Consider the following 15062-nt stretch of genomic DNA (forward strand, 5'->3'; position numbering starts at 1 on the left):
GAGCTAAGTATTCTCCAAAACTTTCCTGCTCATTAGCATATGAACATATTATTTTTGACCACAGGAGTAATTATATAACTCTTGGCTTTTGTGTTCTTTCTGTTTAAAATGTCTGACAATCTGCATAAACTGTAGATTTGAAATATTTGAAAAATTTACCCTGTAACGGTTCATTTAAGAAAGGAATAAAAGATGAAACTTGCTTAGTATTAGTCTTATCCCAATACATAGAGATTACCATTGAAACTATCAGAAAAGGGATTTGCTTGATATTTACAACCTTCTCTTGAACCCATGATTGCCAGTCTAGTATTAGTATTATATACAATAACATTCTAGTTACAAAGTATTGATATGATATGACTAGTGTACAAAACTATTTGCTTGTATTGCATCTAGAGCATATGCTATTAAAGATAAATTGCAAAGTCACAGTTAGATTCACTATCTTTGAGTAAAGAGACATATGGGGTTGGATGTAATGCCACCCAAGTGCCGGCATGGTTTTGCCTATTATGCGATTGCCCCTTAAAAAAAACACGTCAGCGTTTGGCCGGCATCCCGCACGGCTGCTGAACTCGGTCGGCATTACATCCCACCCATGCTGTATGTAAAAGGATGTCATAAAGTCAGTATTGGTTCTAGGTCAGTTAGTGCCCACAATTGTTTAGATATATTGGGGGGAATTAAAATGCAGGGGTGTATCTACCTATTGGCCAGGATGGCACTCGCCAGGGGTGCCAGGCAAGGAGGGGGCGCCATCCGGCTGTGCCATCCATGGCCAGGGGGTAGAACCAAGTGGTACTGTTAGACTTGGTGACTGTCTGTTAGTGCCAGCGCCAGTGTCTGGCAGCAGCGCAATACACCTCGCTTGTAATCAGACTCAACATAAACTACAGCTCCCAGCAGCCCTTGTTGCTGGGAGCTCTTGGCACCAAGGGCTGCTAGGAGCTGTAGTTTACTTTGAGTCTGATTGATCACTAGTGCTGAGCTGTGCCGCTGGACACTGGCGTCAGCAGTGACAGACAGTCACCAGGTACAGTCAGAGCCGGATTATGGGGAGGGTGGGGGTCAATGCACAGGACTGCACTGCTCTGCATTGGGCTAGGGCCGTGGACGGAGTGGAAGCACGGGGGAGAGACTACACGACACTCACTGCCAGGCAGCCCAGCAGTATGGAAACTGTGAGGTACTATTTCCAGTGTAATAGGTTGTGGGTTCTAATACTGGGTATGACACTTGTAAAATAATTGCCAGAGAAATAAGCACCATTGTGACTGAGCAGATCTATTTAGTGTGTTGCTGCACACTACATAGATCTGCCTAGTTGCAATGGAGAAGTTGCCCATGGCAACCAATCAGCATTGAAGTAACATCTATAATTTGCATACTATAAAATTATACAGAGCTGCTGATTGGTTGATGGGGGCACTTCTTCACTGGCTCACTTCTCCGCTCTTATCACTGATTAGTAAATGTCCCCCTTAGTGTGTGACTATGTATGTGAATAAGTGTGTAACTATGTACAGTATGTATGTGACTGTATTTGTATATACTGCATGTATGACTGTACTGTATATCATATGTATGTGTTTTGTGTGTGACTATGGGGTATATTCAATTTTAGTCGAAAGCTGCCGTCTGTCGAAAAGACGGCAGTTTTCTACTTTTTTAGGTCGGAAGGGGTTCCGACCTATTCAATCTAACCCCAAATTATTCGACAAGTCGAGGAATTCGACTTGTAGAAAAGCAGGTGGATCGGCGGAATAGCTGCCGATCCGCGTGCTTGTGTCTAAAACGGGGTCAAAACTGACAGGTTTTGGCCCCCTTTTGGACCATCTCAATTCGACTTTAAAAAAGTTGAATTGGGATGCGGGAACAGAGACGGGGGAGAGCCGCGGGCAGACGGGGGAGAGCAGCGCCGGAGGATGTGTCACAGCCGCTGCTCACAGCAGCGTCCACCCGGCTCCAGCAAGTGAGACCTCGCTTGCTGAAGCCGGGTGGACGCTGCCGTGAGCGGCGGCTGTGATGCGGAAGCAGAGACGGTGGAGAGGAGGAGATGAGGGGAGACGGGGGAGAGCCTCGGGCAGACGGGCTAGAGCAGCGCTGCAGCAGCATAGCCGGAGGATGTCACAGCCGTCGCTCACAGCAGCGTCCACCCGGCTCCAGCAAGCGAGACCTCGCTTGCTGGAGCCAGGTGGATGCTGCCGTGAATGGCGGCTGTGACACATCCTCCGGCTACGCTGCTGCAGCGCTGCTCCCCCCGTCTCAGCACCCGCATCTCAATTCGAATTGAGATTGCATTGAATAGCCCAGGTCGGATCCATTCCGACAAATGAATGTCGGAATGGATCCGACGTCAATTGAATATACCCCTATGTATGTAAGTGTATATGTGTGTGCCTATGGGCAGGATCAGATATACTAATGGCAAATGTGGTTTGACTGCATTCCCCATATAAAATTAGGAATATATTTATTAGCACAAGTCCACATTTCCATTTTCCCTTTGCATTCCCCATATGCCCTTTATAGACTGTGTTTTCTATAGGGCGTAACGTGAATAAGAGACACTACTGTGCGTTGTAATGTGAGTAATGGACACTACTGTGCGGTGTAATGTGATACTGTGTGGCATAATTTGAATTGGAAGTACTATTGTGTGGCAATGCCTCTTCCCCACAAGGCCACATTCCTTTTTTGACACGCCTCCCTTATTTCAAATATGTGTATGTATGTGTGTGTGGGGGGCCTGCCCCTGACTTTGCCAGGGGCGCTCGGACCCCTAGATACACCCCTGTTAAAATGTTTGAAAAGTCAGTTGCGTGTCTGTTTTTTCCTATCTAATAGACAGGAAAAACCAAACACCCAACCGACTTTTGAAACATTTGAATTCCCCCCATTGAGTGGGGATTGTTCTTTAGTCTCTTAAACTCCCCACGCATCAGCTTGGATAGTACATTCCAACAGTCTAGATCAAACAGCATATAAAGTGGCAGTGAATAGTCATTTGGAGTCAATGTTTAATTTTAAGTATCTTTAACCAAGAATCTATGAAATGAAAAATTGTGATTCTCTAAAACGCCAGCTTTAGAATGTAGGCAGTCATTGTTTTTACTTTGTGTTCCTCACTGCCATGGCCTTATCATGATTTCCTGTGTCCATAAAGCCTTTATATGTTCCTTTGAGTTTTCCAATGTGGAAAGAGTTACACTGTGTAAACATAACATCTGTATAGAGATTATTTTTTGACAGCTCCATCAAAATGAGGTTCCTTAAGCGACATATTCATAAACTGTCATCCAACATTTTCCTTGAATATATGTATAACTGTCCAGGAGAAAGTAGGCACACATTTTAAGTCTTGTCTTAGTAGTTGAATAAGAAGGCTTTCTTTTCATCCGTGTTACCATACGACTCGGTCGTCAAAAGATATTTTACAGACTGATGTAATGATTTTACAAATTTGTCAAATTTGGTGCAGAAGCTCTTAGAGAGTCAACTGTTTTGTTAATTGGTTTTTTCTCTATTGTCTCTAACCGGATGTGACACTGGCAGGTTGATGCTTTGCTGTAGGTTACTGAGTGTTTGTTGGATTTTTTATACTTGTTAAAACAATTGGTAAACCTCTTAAAGATAAGGTAAAATATTTCACAGATACTGAGAATAATGCAGATGGCAGAGGCTGCTACCATAAAATATGTAAACACTTTCTTCTCAGTTGGCCGTGCAATGTAGCAATCTACAATGTTGGGACAGGGGTCCACATTCGTACACTTAACAAGTCGTGGAAGATCAAAGCTGTCCCACATTGTATGAAGTATATATAGGAAGGTGATTTCAATGCCGGTTTTGAAGAACAGGCTTAAAAGGTAGGTCCACCAGAGACCACCATGTTTTTTGCCTGTGTTTGAGTATAATTTAGAACACTGCTCTCCATTTTTTAACCGGTTCTTTTTTTCTCGATCTTCTCTGTAAGCTACATGCATAATTACCAAGAGTGATGGGCATGTAACAAATATTAGCTGTAAAGCCCAAAGTCGGATATGAGAAATAGGAAAGTAATGGTCATAGCAGACATTGGTGCAGCCTGGTTGACGGGTGTTGCAATCAAAGTCTTTTTGTTCATCTCCCCATACTTTCTCTGCTGCAACCACATACACAAGAACTCGGAATACAAATACCACTGATAGCCAAATGCGTCCAAATGCTGTTGAATACTTATTCACTCCACTCAGTAGACCTTGGAATGTCTTCCAGTCCATTATGGCAACCTAATAGAAAAAAGAGGGTAGTATTTATTTTTTAATACAGTAGTATAACAAACTGGGAAAAACACACAAGCATAACACTTGGCAAGTAATATACAAGGGATATAACTTTCTTATTTTCTTTACATATAAGGTCTTAACTGTCTTAGATGAAGTATCCCACTGGCCCAGTAGCACATTTAAGTTCACACATCACCAGCCTCATCATAATAACAAAAGATCTAGTGGCTGTTACTGGAATTATTTTGATTAACCCTGGATCTGCTTTGCTTGAATAACCAGATGTACTTGTGTACTAATTGGCAGCAAATTATTCTATGGGACTGTTCAAGAAATTTTACAAATTAGTATGAAATAACAACAGGAATATGGAATGGAGATGAGAAGACTGTACTGTTTACAATCAAAAGGGCATTATCAAAATGAATGACAAGGCAAACGGTCTCATGTTGTTCAATATAACTGTGGGAAATACATTTGCAAGGATAAGGTTTGTTGAGGACTTGAGGACAAGTGACAATATATCATTGGAATGGATAAAGATGTTGCAATGGGAAAGAGTAACTGATATACAGTAGGGGTTAACTATTCAAATAAGAGAACTAAGCACAGGAAAATGTTATAATTTGAATTGAGAAGCTGCACGTGCTGGCTGAGTGATACAAGATGATGTCTTACTATAGGCACATGTTGTGCCAGGCTGAGTTAACTTTCCTTGCGTTCCTGAGATGATTGTTATTCCTAGTACATTAGCTGTTCACTTATAGAAATCTTTCTCAGAAATACTGGCTGGAGTGGAAATGGTCATTAAATATATGAATAAACCAGGTCATGAAAGATCACAGGATGAAACCTATTCTGTTTGCACTTCAAACCTTCTGCTAATTCATAGTATACCTAATAATAGTCTTCAATGGTTGTGACTGAAACCATGACTGGCAGATCACAAGCAAGGATTGTTTTGGCTGATCTAATACAATACTGTATGTAGAAATGTAATCATAGCGCTGTGGCATAGAATATGATCACTGTGCCATCTTTATTTGTTATTTAAATTAATTTTGGATCCTAATTTTGGCATTATGAGATGCTCCAAATAGTTAAGGGCGGTGCAGTACAGCATTTTATTTGATAGTGCCATGACAAAGTTTGTAGAGGAGGGGAAATATGGGAGATGTCTTGCAGAGTGAATTCAAATAGTGTATGGAATAAGTGGACCACTGAAGATTTCAATGTGCAGAAAGATTGTCAGGGGCCTATTTATCAATAGAATGCTATCTTTTAAAATGGGTGCTGTCATATGTTTAAAGTAGATTTTGAAATATATACCTCTACTAGGTAACAAAGACAGGAAGTAAGAGATATCGGCAATCACCAGAGCTCACAGCAGCCTTTCCTATGGGAACTGTGCTAGTAGGGTTACTTAACCAGCTGTGAAAATGTGGGAATGTGATCCGGTTAGGATTCCTGGCAGTTCGGAATCCTCACACTGCTTGGAATACTGACACTGGGATCCCGACATCGATCGCAACTCTGGCGCCGTGATCCTGAACATAAGTTTGCTGGGACTGCTGAGTGGTAAACCGTGGGGGGGATGTTAGGATTAAGCTGCGGGGGGAGTGTTATGGTTAGGCTGTGGGCAGGTGAGTTTGGTAGGGTTAGGCACTACAGGGGAGAGTTAGGTTTAGGCTGCGGGGGGAAAGGAGGGTTATGGTCAGGCTGCGGGTAATGTAGGTTTAGAGATTAGGAGTAACAAATTTATATAGTAGGTGTCGGTATCTTGGGTGTCAAGATGCCGCTGTCGGTATTCTGACTGCCGGCATCCTACGCCGGATCCTGATACACTACCATTGGAATTTGTCTCATTGGTCAATGCGGAAAACTTGCTTATCTCGATTTAGCAGCCTTGCAGGGCTGGAGCTGACTGTGATGCCCATCACAACTTTTCTAATGACCATATGCCCCAGCCAGATAGCAGCGCATGCACTTTTGTATGTCTGGGTCCAAACATGGAAATAAAGTCATAGCACTGACTATCTCTTTACTTTTCACTCATCACTGGGATAAGCTCTTATTGGAGCCTGTGTCCTGGCAAAATGCACATTTTTGGAGCTGCTTCATAATAAAAAATAAATAGATGAAAAAGGGTGCATATGTAAGGGTTTCACTCATTGGTGTTTCTATTATGGATGCAATGTGTGCGGTGCACAAGTGGCCCTGGGTCCAGGGGAACCCACAAAGCACACACTGCACCCATGTTGTTTTAATACTTACCTTTCTGGAGTCCCAGGACGGTGGCTGCAGCCGCATCAAAAAGCACTCCCAAAATGGCTGCGCAGAAGGTTATTAATTTCTGGACCATGGCGGGCACCATGTTTCCGGAGACCTGCACATGTGCAGTAGACTCTGGCACAATACTGGAGTCTACAGAGCTGTGGGGAGGAGGGGGCTCACCCGTAGTCTGCCTCCTCTCTTAAAACACCTCTGGTTTCACTCGTAGTGCCAGGGGCACAGGGACATTTCCACTCTACAAAAGGATTTAACTTACATATCAGCTCTGAGATTGCAGATATCTGATCTCATCTATAAATTTACTGTAATATATTTTCCAAATTTCTATTTGTGCTTTGGAGAAGAAGGGGGTAATTCAGATCTGATCGCCGCAGCAAATTTGTTAGCAGTTGGGCCCATGTGCACTGCACATCTAACTCTCTCTGCACATGTTATATCTGCCACCCCTGCAGTGCACATGGGGGGGGGGTAATTCAGACCTGATCGCTCGCTAGCAGTTTTATGCAGCGCTGTGATCAGATAGTCGACGCATACAGGGGAGTGTATTTTAGCTGTGCAAGTGTGCGACTGCCAGGGTCTTCGTTGTGCTTGCCCCCCTCTCGGGAATGTGCCGGGATCCCGTCCGGTGGTATCTCGTACTGATCCTATATATATATATATATATATGTATATATATATATATATATATATATATATATATATATGAAAGCCCTCACTCACTCGCTCACTGACTAATCACTAATTCCTGATATGTTAGGAAGCTGAAATTCAATATAGGTGTTCTTCAGGTGGGAAATAGGAAAATTACGTAATCAGAATTTTAATAAACCTCCCTTAAGGGGATGAAAACGCCCAAATGACAATCGGATCAAAATTTGGATTGCACCTCCAGTGGGTAGAATTTAATAAACTACAAAAATGGTCCTATCACTTTTTACCGTATCTGCTTTGGGGGCACTTTGGGTAACGCAAAGAACCATGGATTAATATTTACTTATATTAAGACGTTTCAAATTTACATCTCTGTAGATTTACCAAATTTTTAACACTCATTTATATTTACAGCCGTGAACATCAGAAACTCCCGTGAGAAGAACAGGTAGGAAAGCTAGTTGCTAATAAATGAAGCTACTCCAAGAAGTATTTTGGGATGAAAATGAAAATAGTGCTACTAAAGGCTGGATTTTTAATATAAATGCGACACTTTTACGCATTGTGCCTCTCTAGAACTTTCTGCCTCTCTAAATACCTGAGCACATTACTAGTTTGCTGAGGGATATCCTCATAGCAGACAATGTGTATCCTTATTAGTGATGAGCGGGTTCGATTCCTCGGAAACCGAACCCCCCCGAACTACACCCATTTTACACGGGTCCGAGGCATACTCGGATTCTCCCGTATGGCTCGGTTAACCCGAGCGCGCCTGAACGTCATCATCCCGCTGTCGGATTCTCGCGAGGTTCGGATTCTATATAAGCAGCCACGCGTCGCCGCCATTTTCACTTGTGCATTGGAAATGTTAGGGAGAGGACGTGGCTGGCGTCCTCTCCGTTTATTCATTGTTGATGCAAATATTTGTGCTTGCTTATATCTTAATTGTGGGGACTGGGGAGCAGCTGTATATTAATATAGGAGGAGTACAGTGCAGAGTTTTGCTGATCAGTGACCACCAGTTTTATCCGTTCTCTGCCTGAAAAAAACGCTCCTTCTCTGTGCTCAGTGTGCTGTATATATCTGTTCTCACACTGCTTAATTGTGGGGACTGGGGAGCAGCTGTATTATATAGCAGGAGTACAGTGCAGAGTTTTGCTGACAGTGACCACCAGTATACGTTGTCTGCCTGAAAAACACTCCATATCTATGCTCAGTGTGCTGTTTTATTGTGGGGACTGGGGACCACCAGTATAATATTATATAGGAGGAGTACAGTGCAGAGTTTTGCTGACCAGTGACCACCAGTATACGTTGTCTGCCTGAAAAACACTCCATATCTGTGCTGCATTGTAGACAGTATATAGTAGGAGTACAGTGCATAATTTTGCTGACCACCAGTATATAATATAAAGGAGTACGGTACAGAAGGCCACTGCTGTACCTACCTCTGTGTCGTCAAGTATACTATCCATCCATACCTGTGGTGCATTTCAGTTTTGCACAGTTTGCTGACCACCAGTATATAATATATAGCATTACGGTACAGTAGGCCACTGCTGTACCTACCTCTGTGTTGTCAAGTATACTATCCATCCATACCTGTGGTGCATTTCAGTTTTGCACAGTTTGCTGACCACCAGTATATAATATATAGCATTGCGGTACAGTAGGCCACTGCTGTACCTACCTCTGTGTCGTCAAGTATACTATCCATCCATACCTGTGGTGCATTTCAGTTGTGCGCAGTATATATAGTAGTAGGCCATTGCTATTGATACTGGCATATAATTCCACACATTAAAAAATGGAGAACAAAAATGTGGAGGTTAAAATAGGGAAAGAGCAAGATCCACTTCCACCTCGTGCTGAAGCTGCTGCCACTAGTCATGGCCGAGACGATTAAATGCCATCAACGTCGTCTGCCAAGGCCGATGCCCAATGTCATAGTAGAGAGCATGTAAAATCCAAAAAACAAAAGTTCAGTAAAATGACCCAAAAATCCAAATTGAAAGCGTCTGATGAGAAGCGTAAACTTGCCAATATGCCATTTACGACATGGAGTGGCAAGGAACGGCTGAGGCCCTGGCCTATGTTCATGGCTAGTGGTTCAGCTTCACATGAGGATGGAAGCACTCATCCTCTCGCTAGAAAAATGAAAAGTCTTAAACTGCCAAAAGCACAGCAAAGAACTGTGCGTTCTTCTAAATCACAAATCCCCAAGGAGAGTCCAATTGTGTCGGTTGCGATGCCTGACCTTCCCAACACTGGACGGGAAGAGCTTGCTCCTTCCACCATTTGCACGCCCCCTGCAAGTGCTGGAAGGAGCACCCGCAGTCCAGTTCCTGATAGTCAAATTGAAGATGTCTCTGTTGAAGTACACCAGGATGAGGATATGGGTGTTGCTGGTGCTGGGGAGGAAATTGACAAGGAGGATTCTCATGGTGAGGTGGTTTGTTTAAGTCAGGCACCCGGGGAGACACCTGTTGTCCGTGGGACGAATATGGCCATTGACATGCCTGGTCAAAATACAAAAAAATCAGCTCTTCGGTGTGGAATTATTTCAACACAAATGCGGACAACAGGTGTCAAGCCGTGTGTTGCCTTTGTCAAGTTGTAATAAGTAGGGGTAAGGACGTTAACCACCTAGGAACATCCTCCCTTATACGTCACCTGGACCGCATTCATCAGAAGTCAGTGACAAGTTCAAAAACTTTGGGTGACAGCGGAAGATGTCCACTGATAACTAAATCCCTTCTTCTTGTAACCAAGCTCCTGCAAACCACACAACCAACTCCCTCAGTGTCAATTTCCTCCGTACACAGGAAAGCCAATAGTCCTGCAGGCCATGTCACTGGCAAGTCTGACGAGTCCTCTCCTGCCTGGGATTCCTCCGATGCATCCTTGAGTGTAACGCCTACTGCTGCTGGCACTGCTGTTGTTGCTGCTGGGAGTCGATCGTCATCCCAGAGGGGAAGTCGGAATACCACTTGTACTACTTCCAGTAAGCAATTGACTGTCCAACAGTCCTTTGCAAGGAAGATGAAATATCACAGCAGTCATCCTGCTGCAAAGCGGATAACTCAGGCCTTGGCAGCCTGGGCGGTGAGAAACCTGGTTCCGGTATCCACCGTTAATTCAGAGGCAACTAGAGACTTGATTGAGGTACTGTGTCCCCGGTACCAAATACCATCTAGGTTCCATTTCTCTAGGCAGGCGATACCGAAAATGTACACAGACCTCAGAAAAAGAGTCACCAGTGTCCTAAAAAATGCAGTTGTACCCAATGTCCACTTAACCACAGAAATGTGGACAAGTGGAGCAGGGCAGACTCAGGACTATATGACTGTGACAGCCCACTGGGTAGATGTATTGCCTCCCGCAGCAAGAACAGCAGCGGCGGCACCAGTAGCAGCATCTCGTAAACGCCAACTCGTTCCTAGGCAGGCTATGCTTTGTATCACCGCTTTCCAGAAGAGGCACACAGCTGACAACCTCTTGCGGAAACTGAGAAACATCATCGCAGAATGGGTTGCCCCAATTGGACTCTCCTGGGGATTTGTGACATCGGACAACGCCACCAATATTGTGCGTGGATTACATCTGGGCAAATTTCAGCACGTCCCATGTTTTGCACATACATTGAATTTGGTGGTGCAGAATTTTTTCAAAAACGACAGGGGCGTGCAAGAGATGCTGTCGGTGGCCCGAAGAATTGCGGGCCACTTTCGGCATTCAGCCACTGTGTGCCGAAGACTGGAGCACCACCAAACATTCCTGAACCTGCCCTGCCATCATCTGAAGCAAGAGGTGGTAACGAGGTGGAATTCAACCCTCTATATGCTTCAGAGGATGGAGGAGCAGCAAAAGGCCATTCAAGCCTATACATCTGCCCACGATATAGGCAAAGGAGGGGGAATGCACCTGACTCAAGCGCAGTGGAGAATGATTTCAACGTTGTGCAAGGTTCTGCAACCCTTTGAACTTGCCACACGTGAAGTCAGTTCAGACACTGCCAGCCTGAGTCAGGTCATTCCCCTCATCAGGCTTTTGCAGAAGAAGCTGGAGACATTGAAGGAGGAGCTAAAACAGAGCGATTCCGCTAGGCATGTGGGACTTGTGGATGGAGCCCTTAATTCGCTTTACCAGGATTCACGGGTGGTCAATCTGTTGAAATCAGAGCACTACATTTTGGCCACCGTGCTCGATCCTAGATTTAAAACCTACGTTGTATCTCTCTTTCCAGCAGACACAAGTCTGCAGAGGTTCAAAGACTTGCTGGTGAGAAAATTGTCAAGTCAAGCGGAACGTGACCCGTCAACATCTCCTCCTTCATATTCTCCCGCAACTGGGGGTGTGAGGAAAAGGCTAAGAATTCCGAGCCCACCCGCTGGCGGTGATGCAGGGCAGTCTGGAGCGAGTGCTGACATCTGGTCCGGACTGAAGGACCTGCCAACGATTACTGACATGTCGTCTACTGTCACTGCATATGATTCTCTCACCATTGAAAGAATGGTGGAGGATAATATGAGTGACCGCATCCAAGTAGGCATGTCAGACAGTCCGTATGTATACTGGCAGGAAAAAGAGGCAATTTGGAGGCCCTTGCACAAACTGGCTTTATTCTACCTAAGTTGCCCTCCCTCCAGTGTGTACTCCGAAAGAGTGTTTAGTGCAGCCGCTCACCTAGTCAGCAATCGGCGTACGAGGTTACTTCATAAAAATGTGGAGAAGATGATGTTCATCAAAATGAATTATAATCAATTCCTCCGTGGAGACATTCACCAGCAGCAATTGCCTCCAGAAAGTACACAGGGACCTGAGATGGTGGATTCCAGTGGGGACGAATTAATAATCTGTGAGGAGGGGGATGTACACAGTGAAAGGGGTGAGGGATCGGAGGATGATGATGAGGTGGACATCTTTCCTCTGTAAAGCCAGTTTGTGCAAGGAGAGATTGATTGCTTCTTTTTTGGTGGGGGCCCAAACCAACCAGTCATTTCAGTCACAGTCGTGTGGCAGACCCTGTCGCTGAAAAGATGGGTTCGTTAAAGTGTGCATGTCCTGTTTATACAACATAAGGGTGGGTGGGAGGGCCCAAGGACAATTCCATCTTGCACCTCTTTTTTCTTTCATTTTTCTTTGCATCATGTGCTGTTTGGGGACTATTTTTTTGAAGTGCCATCCTGCCTGACACTGCAGTGCCACTCCTAGATGGGCCAGTTGTTTGTGTCGGCCACTTGGGTCGCTTAGCTTAGTCACACAGCGATCTTGGTGCGCCTCTTTTTTTCTTTGCATCATGTGCTGTTTGGGGACAATTTTTTTGAAGTGCCATCCTGCCTGACACTGCAGTGCCACTCCTAGATGGGCCAGGTGTTTGTGTCGGCCACTTGGGTCGCTTAGCTTAGTCACACAGCGACCTTGGTGCGCCTCTTTTTTTCTTTGCATCATGTGCTGTTTGAGGACTATTTTTTTGAAGTGCCATCCTGCCTGACACTGCAGTGCCACTCCTAGATGGGCCAGGTGTTTGTGTCGGCCACTTGGGTCGCTTAGCTTAGTCACACAGTGACCTTGGTGCGCCTCTTTTTTTCTTTGCATCATGTGCTGTTTGGGGACTATTTTTTTGAAGTGCCATCCTGCCTGACACTGCAGTGCCACTCCTAGATGGGCCAGGTGTTTGTGTCGGCCACTTGGGTCGCTTAGCTTAGTCACACAGCGACCTTGGTGCACCTCTTTTTTTCTTTGCATCATGTGCTGTTTGGGGACTATTTTTTTGAAGTGCCATCCTGCCTGACACTGCAGTGCCACTCCTAGATGGGCCAGGTGTTTGTGTCGGCCACTTGTGTCGCTTAGCTTAGCCATCCAGCGACCTCGGTGCAAATTTTAGGACTAAAAATAATATTGTGAGGTGTGTGGTGTTCAGAATAGACTGAAAATGAGTGTAAATTATGGTTATTGAGGTTAATAATACTATGGGATCAAAATGACCCCCAAATTCTATGATGTAAGTTGTTTTTGAGGGTTTTTTGTAAAAAAAACACCCGAATCCAAAACACACCCAAATCCGACAAAACATTTTCAGGGAGGTTTTGCCAAAACGCGTCCGAATCCAAAACACGGCCGCGGAACCGAATCCAAAACCAAAACACAAAACCCGAAAAATGTCCGGTGCACATCACTATGTATGCAGGATTGACCACCTAGGCACATTGGCATACGATACACATGTTGTGCTGCTTATCCAGTGCTCAATAGAAATAAGGTCCAGTGTGTTTTATTGAAGAGAAATTAGAGATATGTACACAACGGATATAAATAAGGGTTAGGGAAAATAATTGTTTATAGAATTGCTTTGTTCCTGAGTTGACTGTGTTATAAGGGATTCACCCTCTAAAAGGATGAGTTGACTGTGTTATAAGGGATTCACCCTCTAAAAGGATGACCTACACGTGTTAATGAGAGACATCACTCATACTATAAGCACGGTTATAAGTTTACATCAGATGTGAAAGTCATTATTCGGGTATTTTGACAATACTGTAGGAAATGCTGTATCATTGCCAGTAGTACAAGTAAGGTGTTAAGGGCTGGTATGGCATGCCCTTAAGAAATTGGTAGCCAGTATGCCGTACCTGCCCCTACCATCTTACTGCCGTAACCACCAGTGACATGTGGTGGGATGAGGCAGGTGAGGCAGAGCCTTTCCTGTCATACTCCAGTATACTCCAGGGTTTTGAGTATATAAAGTATCTGAAAAATACAAATAAATATATTATAAATATCTTCTTTGTATTAACCTAATTATTTTTATAGTCAGAACTCTGAAGTAAAAAGTCTATGACAATTGAGACACATATGCACATCTCTGATCAAATCTCACCAAATTTCCAGCAGTACATACTGCTGCACCCGTGTATAATGTCCACATGCACCCTTGGGCTCATATATTGTATGTACATCTGCCTCTTGCAAGCCAGTGCCTCCCTTAGGGCTGTCTTTTTGTATGGGCTCAATGGGCAGTCGCCCAAGTGCCCCAGGAATATAAAGGTCTCTATGCTGAAAGCTGAGGGTCACCTTTTTCCAGGGGTACCAAATTTTGAAAATTGTCCCTGGGGAACCAGAGTTATCCGACTTCAAAGCTATGGTGGTTCCCATCCGAGTCTGACTTAGAGGTTTTCTGGGGTATATTCCAAAAGCTGGGACCCTCCCCTTTCAGTGGACTTTGGCAGCTTGCCTCTAAAATGCCCAGAACCAGAGACATTATGACAAGCTTCCAGACTTATGAGGGGGGGGGGTCAGGGGTTGTTATGCAGATATGCAACACGATTCATGGTCATGCCCATTTTTTGTGCACAGTACCTATACTTTAAACAAATCTACTGATTGTCACAAGTGGAAGTTAAATAACAAAATGTTTGAAGAGTAAATAGACATGATTATGGGAGTGAGCAGTGTGAGTAGTATGCCAGTTTGTGACTCATATCTTGTGTATTTTCCAGAAACGATTCTTGAATATGAATGCACATAAATGCGCCCACATACATTTGCCACATATCAAACCTTATGATCAGACGGTGTAGGAAGGTGCTTTATAGGTAGGTATTTTTCAGGAAGAGGCGTGTTCACACAAATACAGGCCATGCAGACCAGCAAGTTAGTGCATATTGGGGGTAATTCCAAGTTGATCGCAGCAGGAAATTTTTTAGCAGTTGGGCAAATCCATGTGCACTGCAGGGAAGGCAGATTTAACATGTGCAGAGAGAGTTAGATATGGGTGTGGTGATTTCAATCTGCAATCTATTTTGCAGTGTAAAAATAAAGCAGCCAGTATTTACCCTGCACAGAAAT

At 44.2% G+C, this 15062-nt stretch overlaps 1 protein-coding gene across 2 annotated transcripts in view; it reads right to left on the minus strand.

Moving 5' to 3' along the window:
• Positions 1 to 2202: 2202 nt before the first annotated feature.
• LOC135033639 (gap junction beta-3 protein-like) overlaps positions 2203 to 15062 on the minus strand; it is a 61802-nt gene continuing 48942 nt past the window's right edge. For both annotated transcript variants that reach the window (XM_063954199.1, XM_063954200.1), the window contains exon 2: positions 2203 to 4274. In XM_063954199.1, coding sequence (XP_063810269.1) covers positions 3459 to 4274 — 816 coding nt within the window. In that variant the 3' untranslated portion in view covers positions 2203 to 3458. The remainder of the gene's footprint in view (positions 4275 to 15062) is intronic.

This window comes from Pseudophryne corroboree, chromosome 2 (genome assembly GCF_028390025.1).
Source record: "Pseudophryne corroboree isolate aPseCor3 chromosome 2, aPseCor3.hap2, whole genome shotgun sequence".
Lineage (NCBI taxonomy): Eukaryota > Metazoa > Chordata > Amphibia > Anura > Myobatrachidae > Pseudophryne > Pseudophryne corroboree.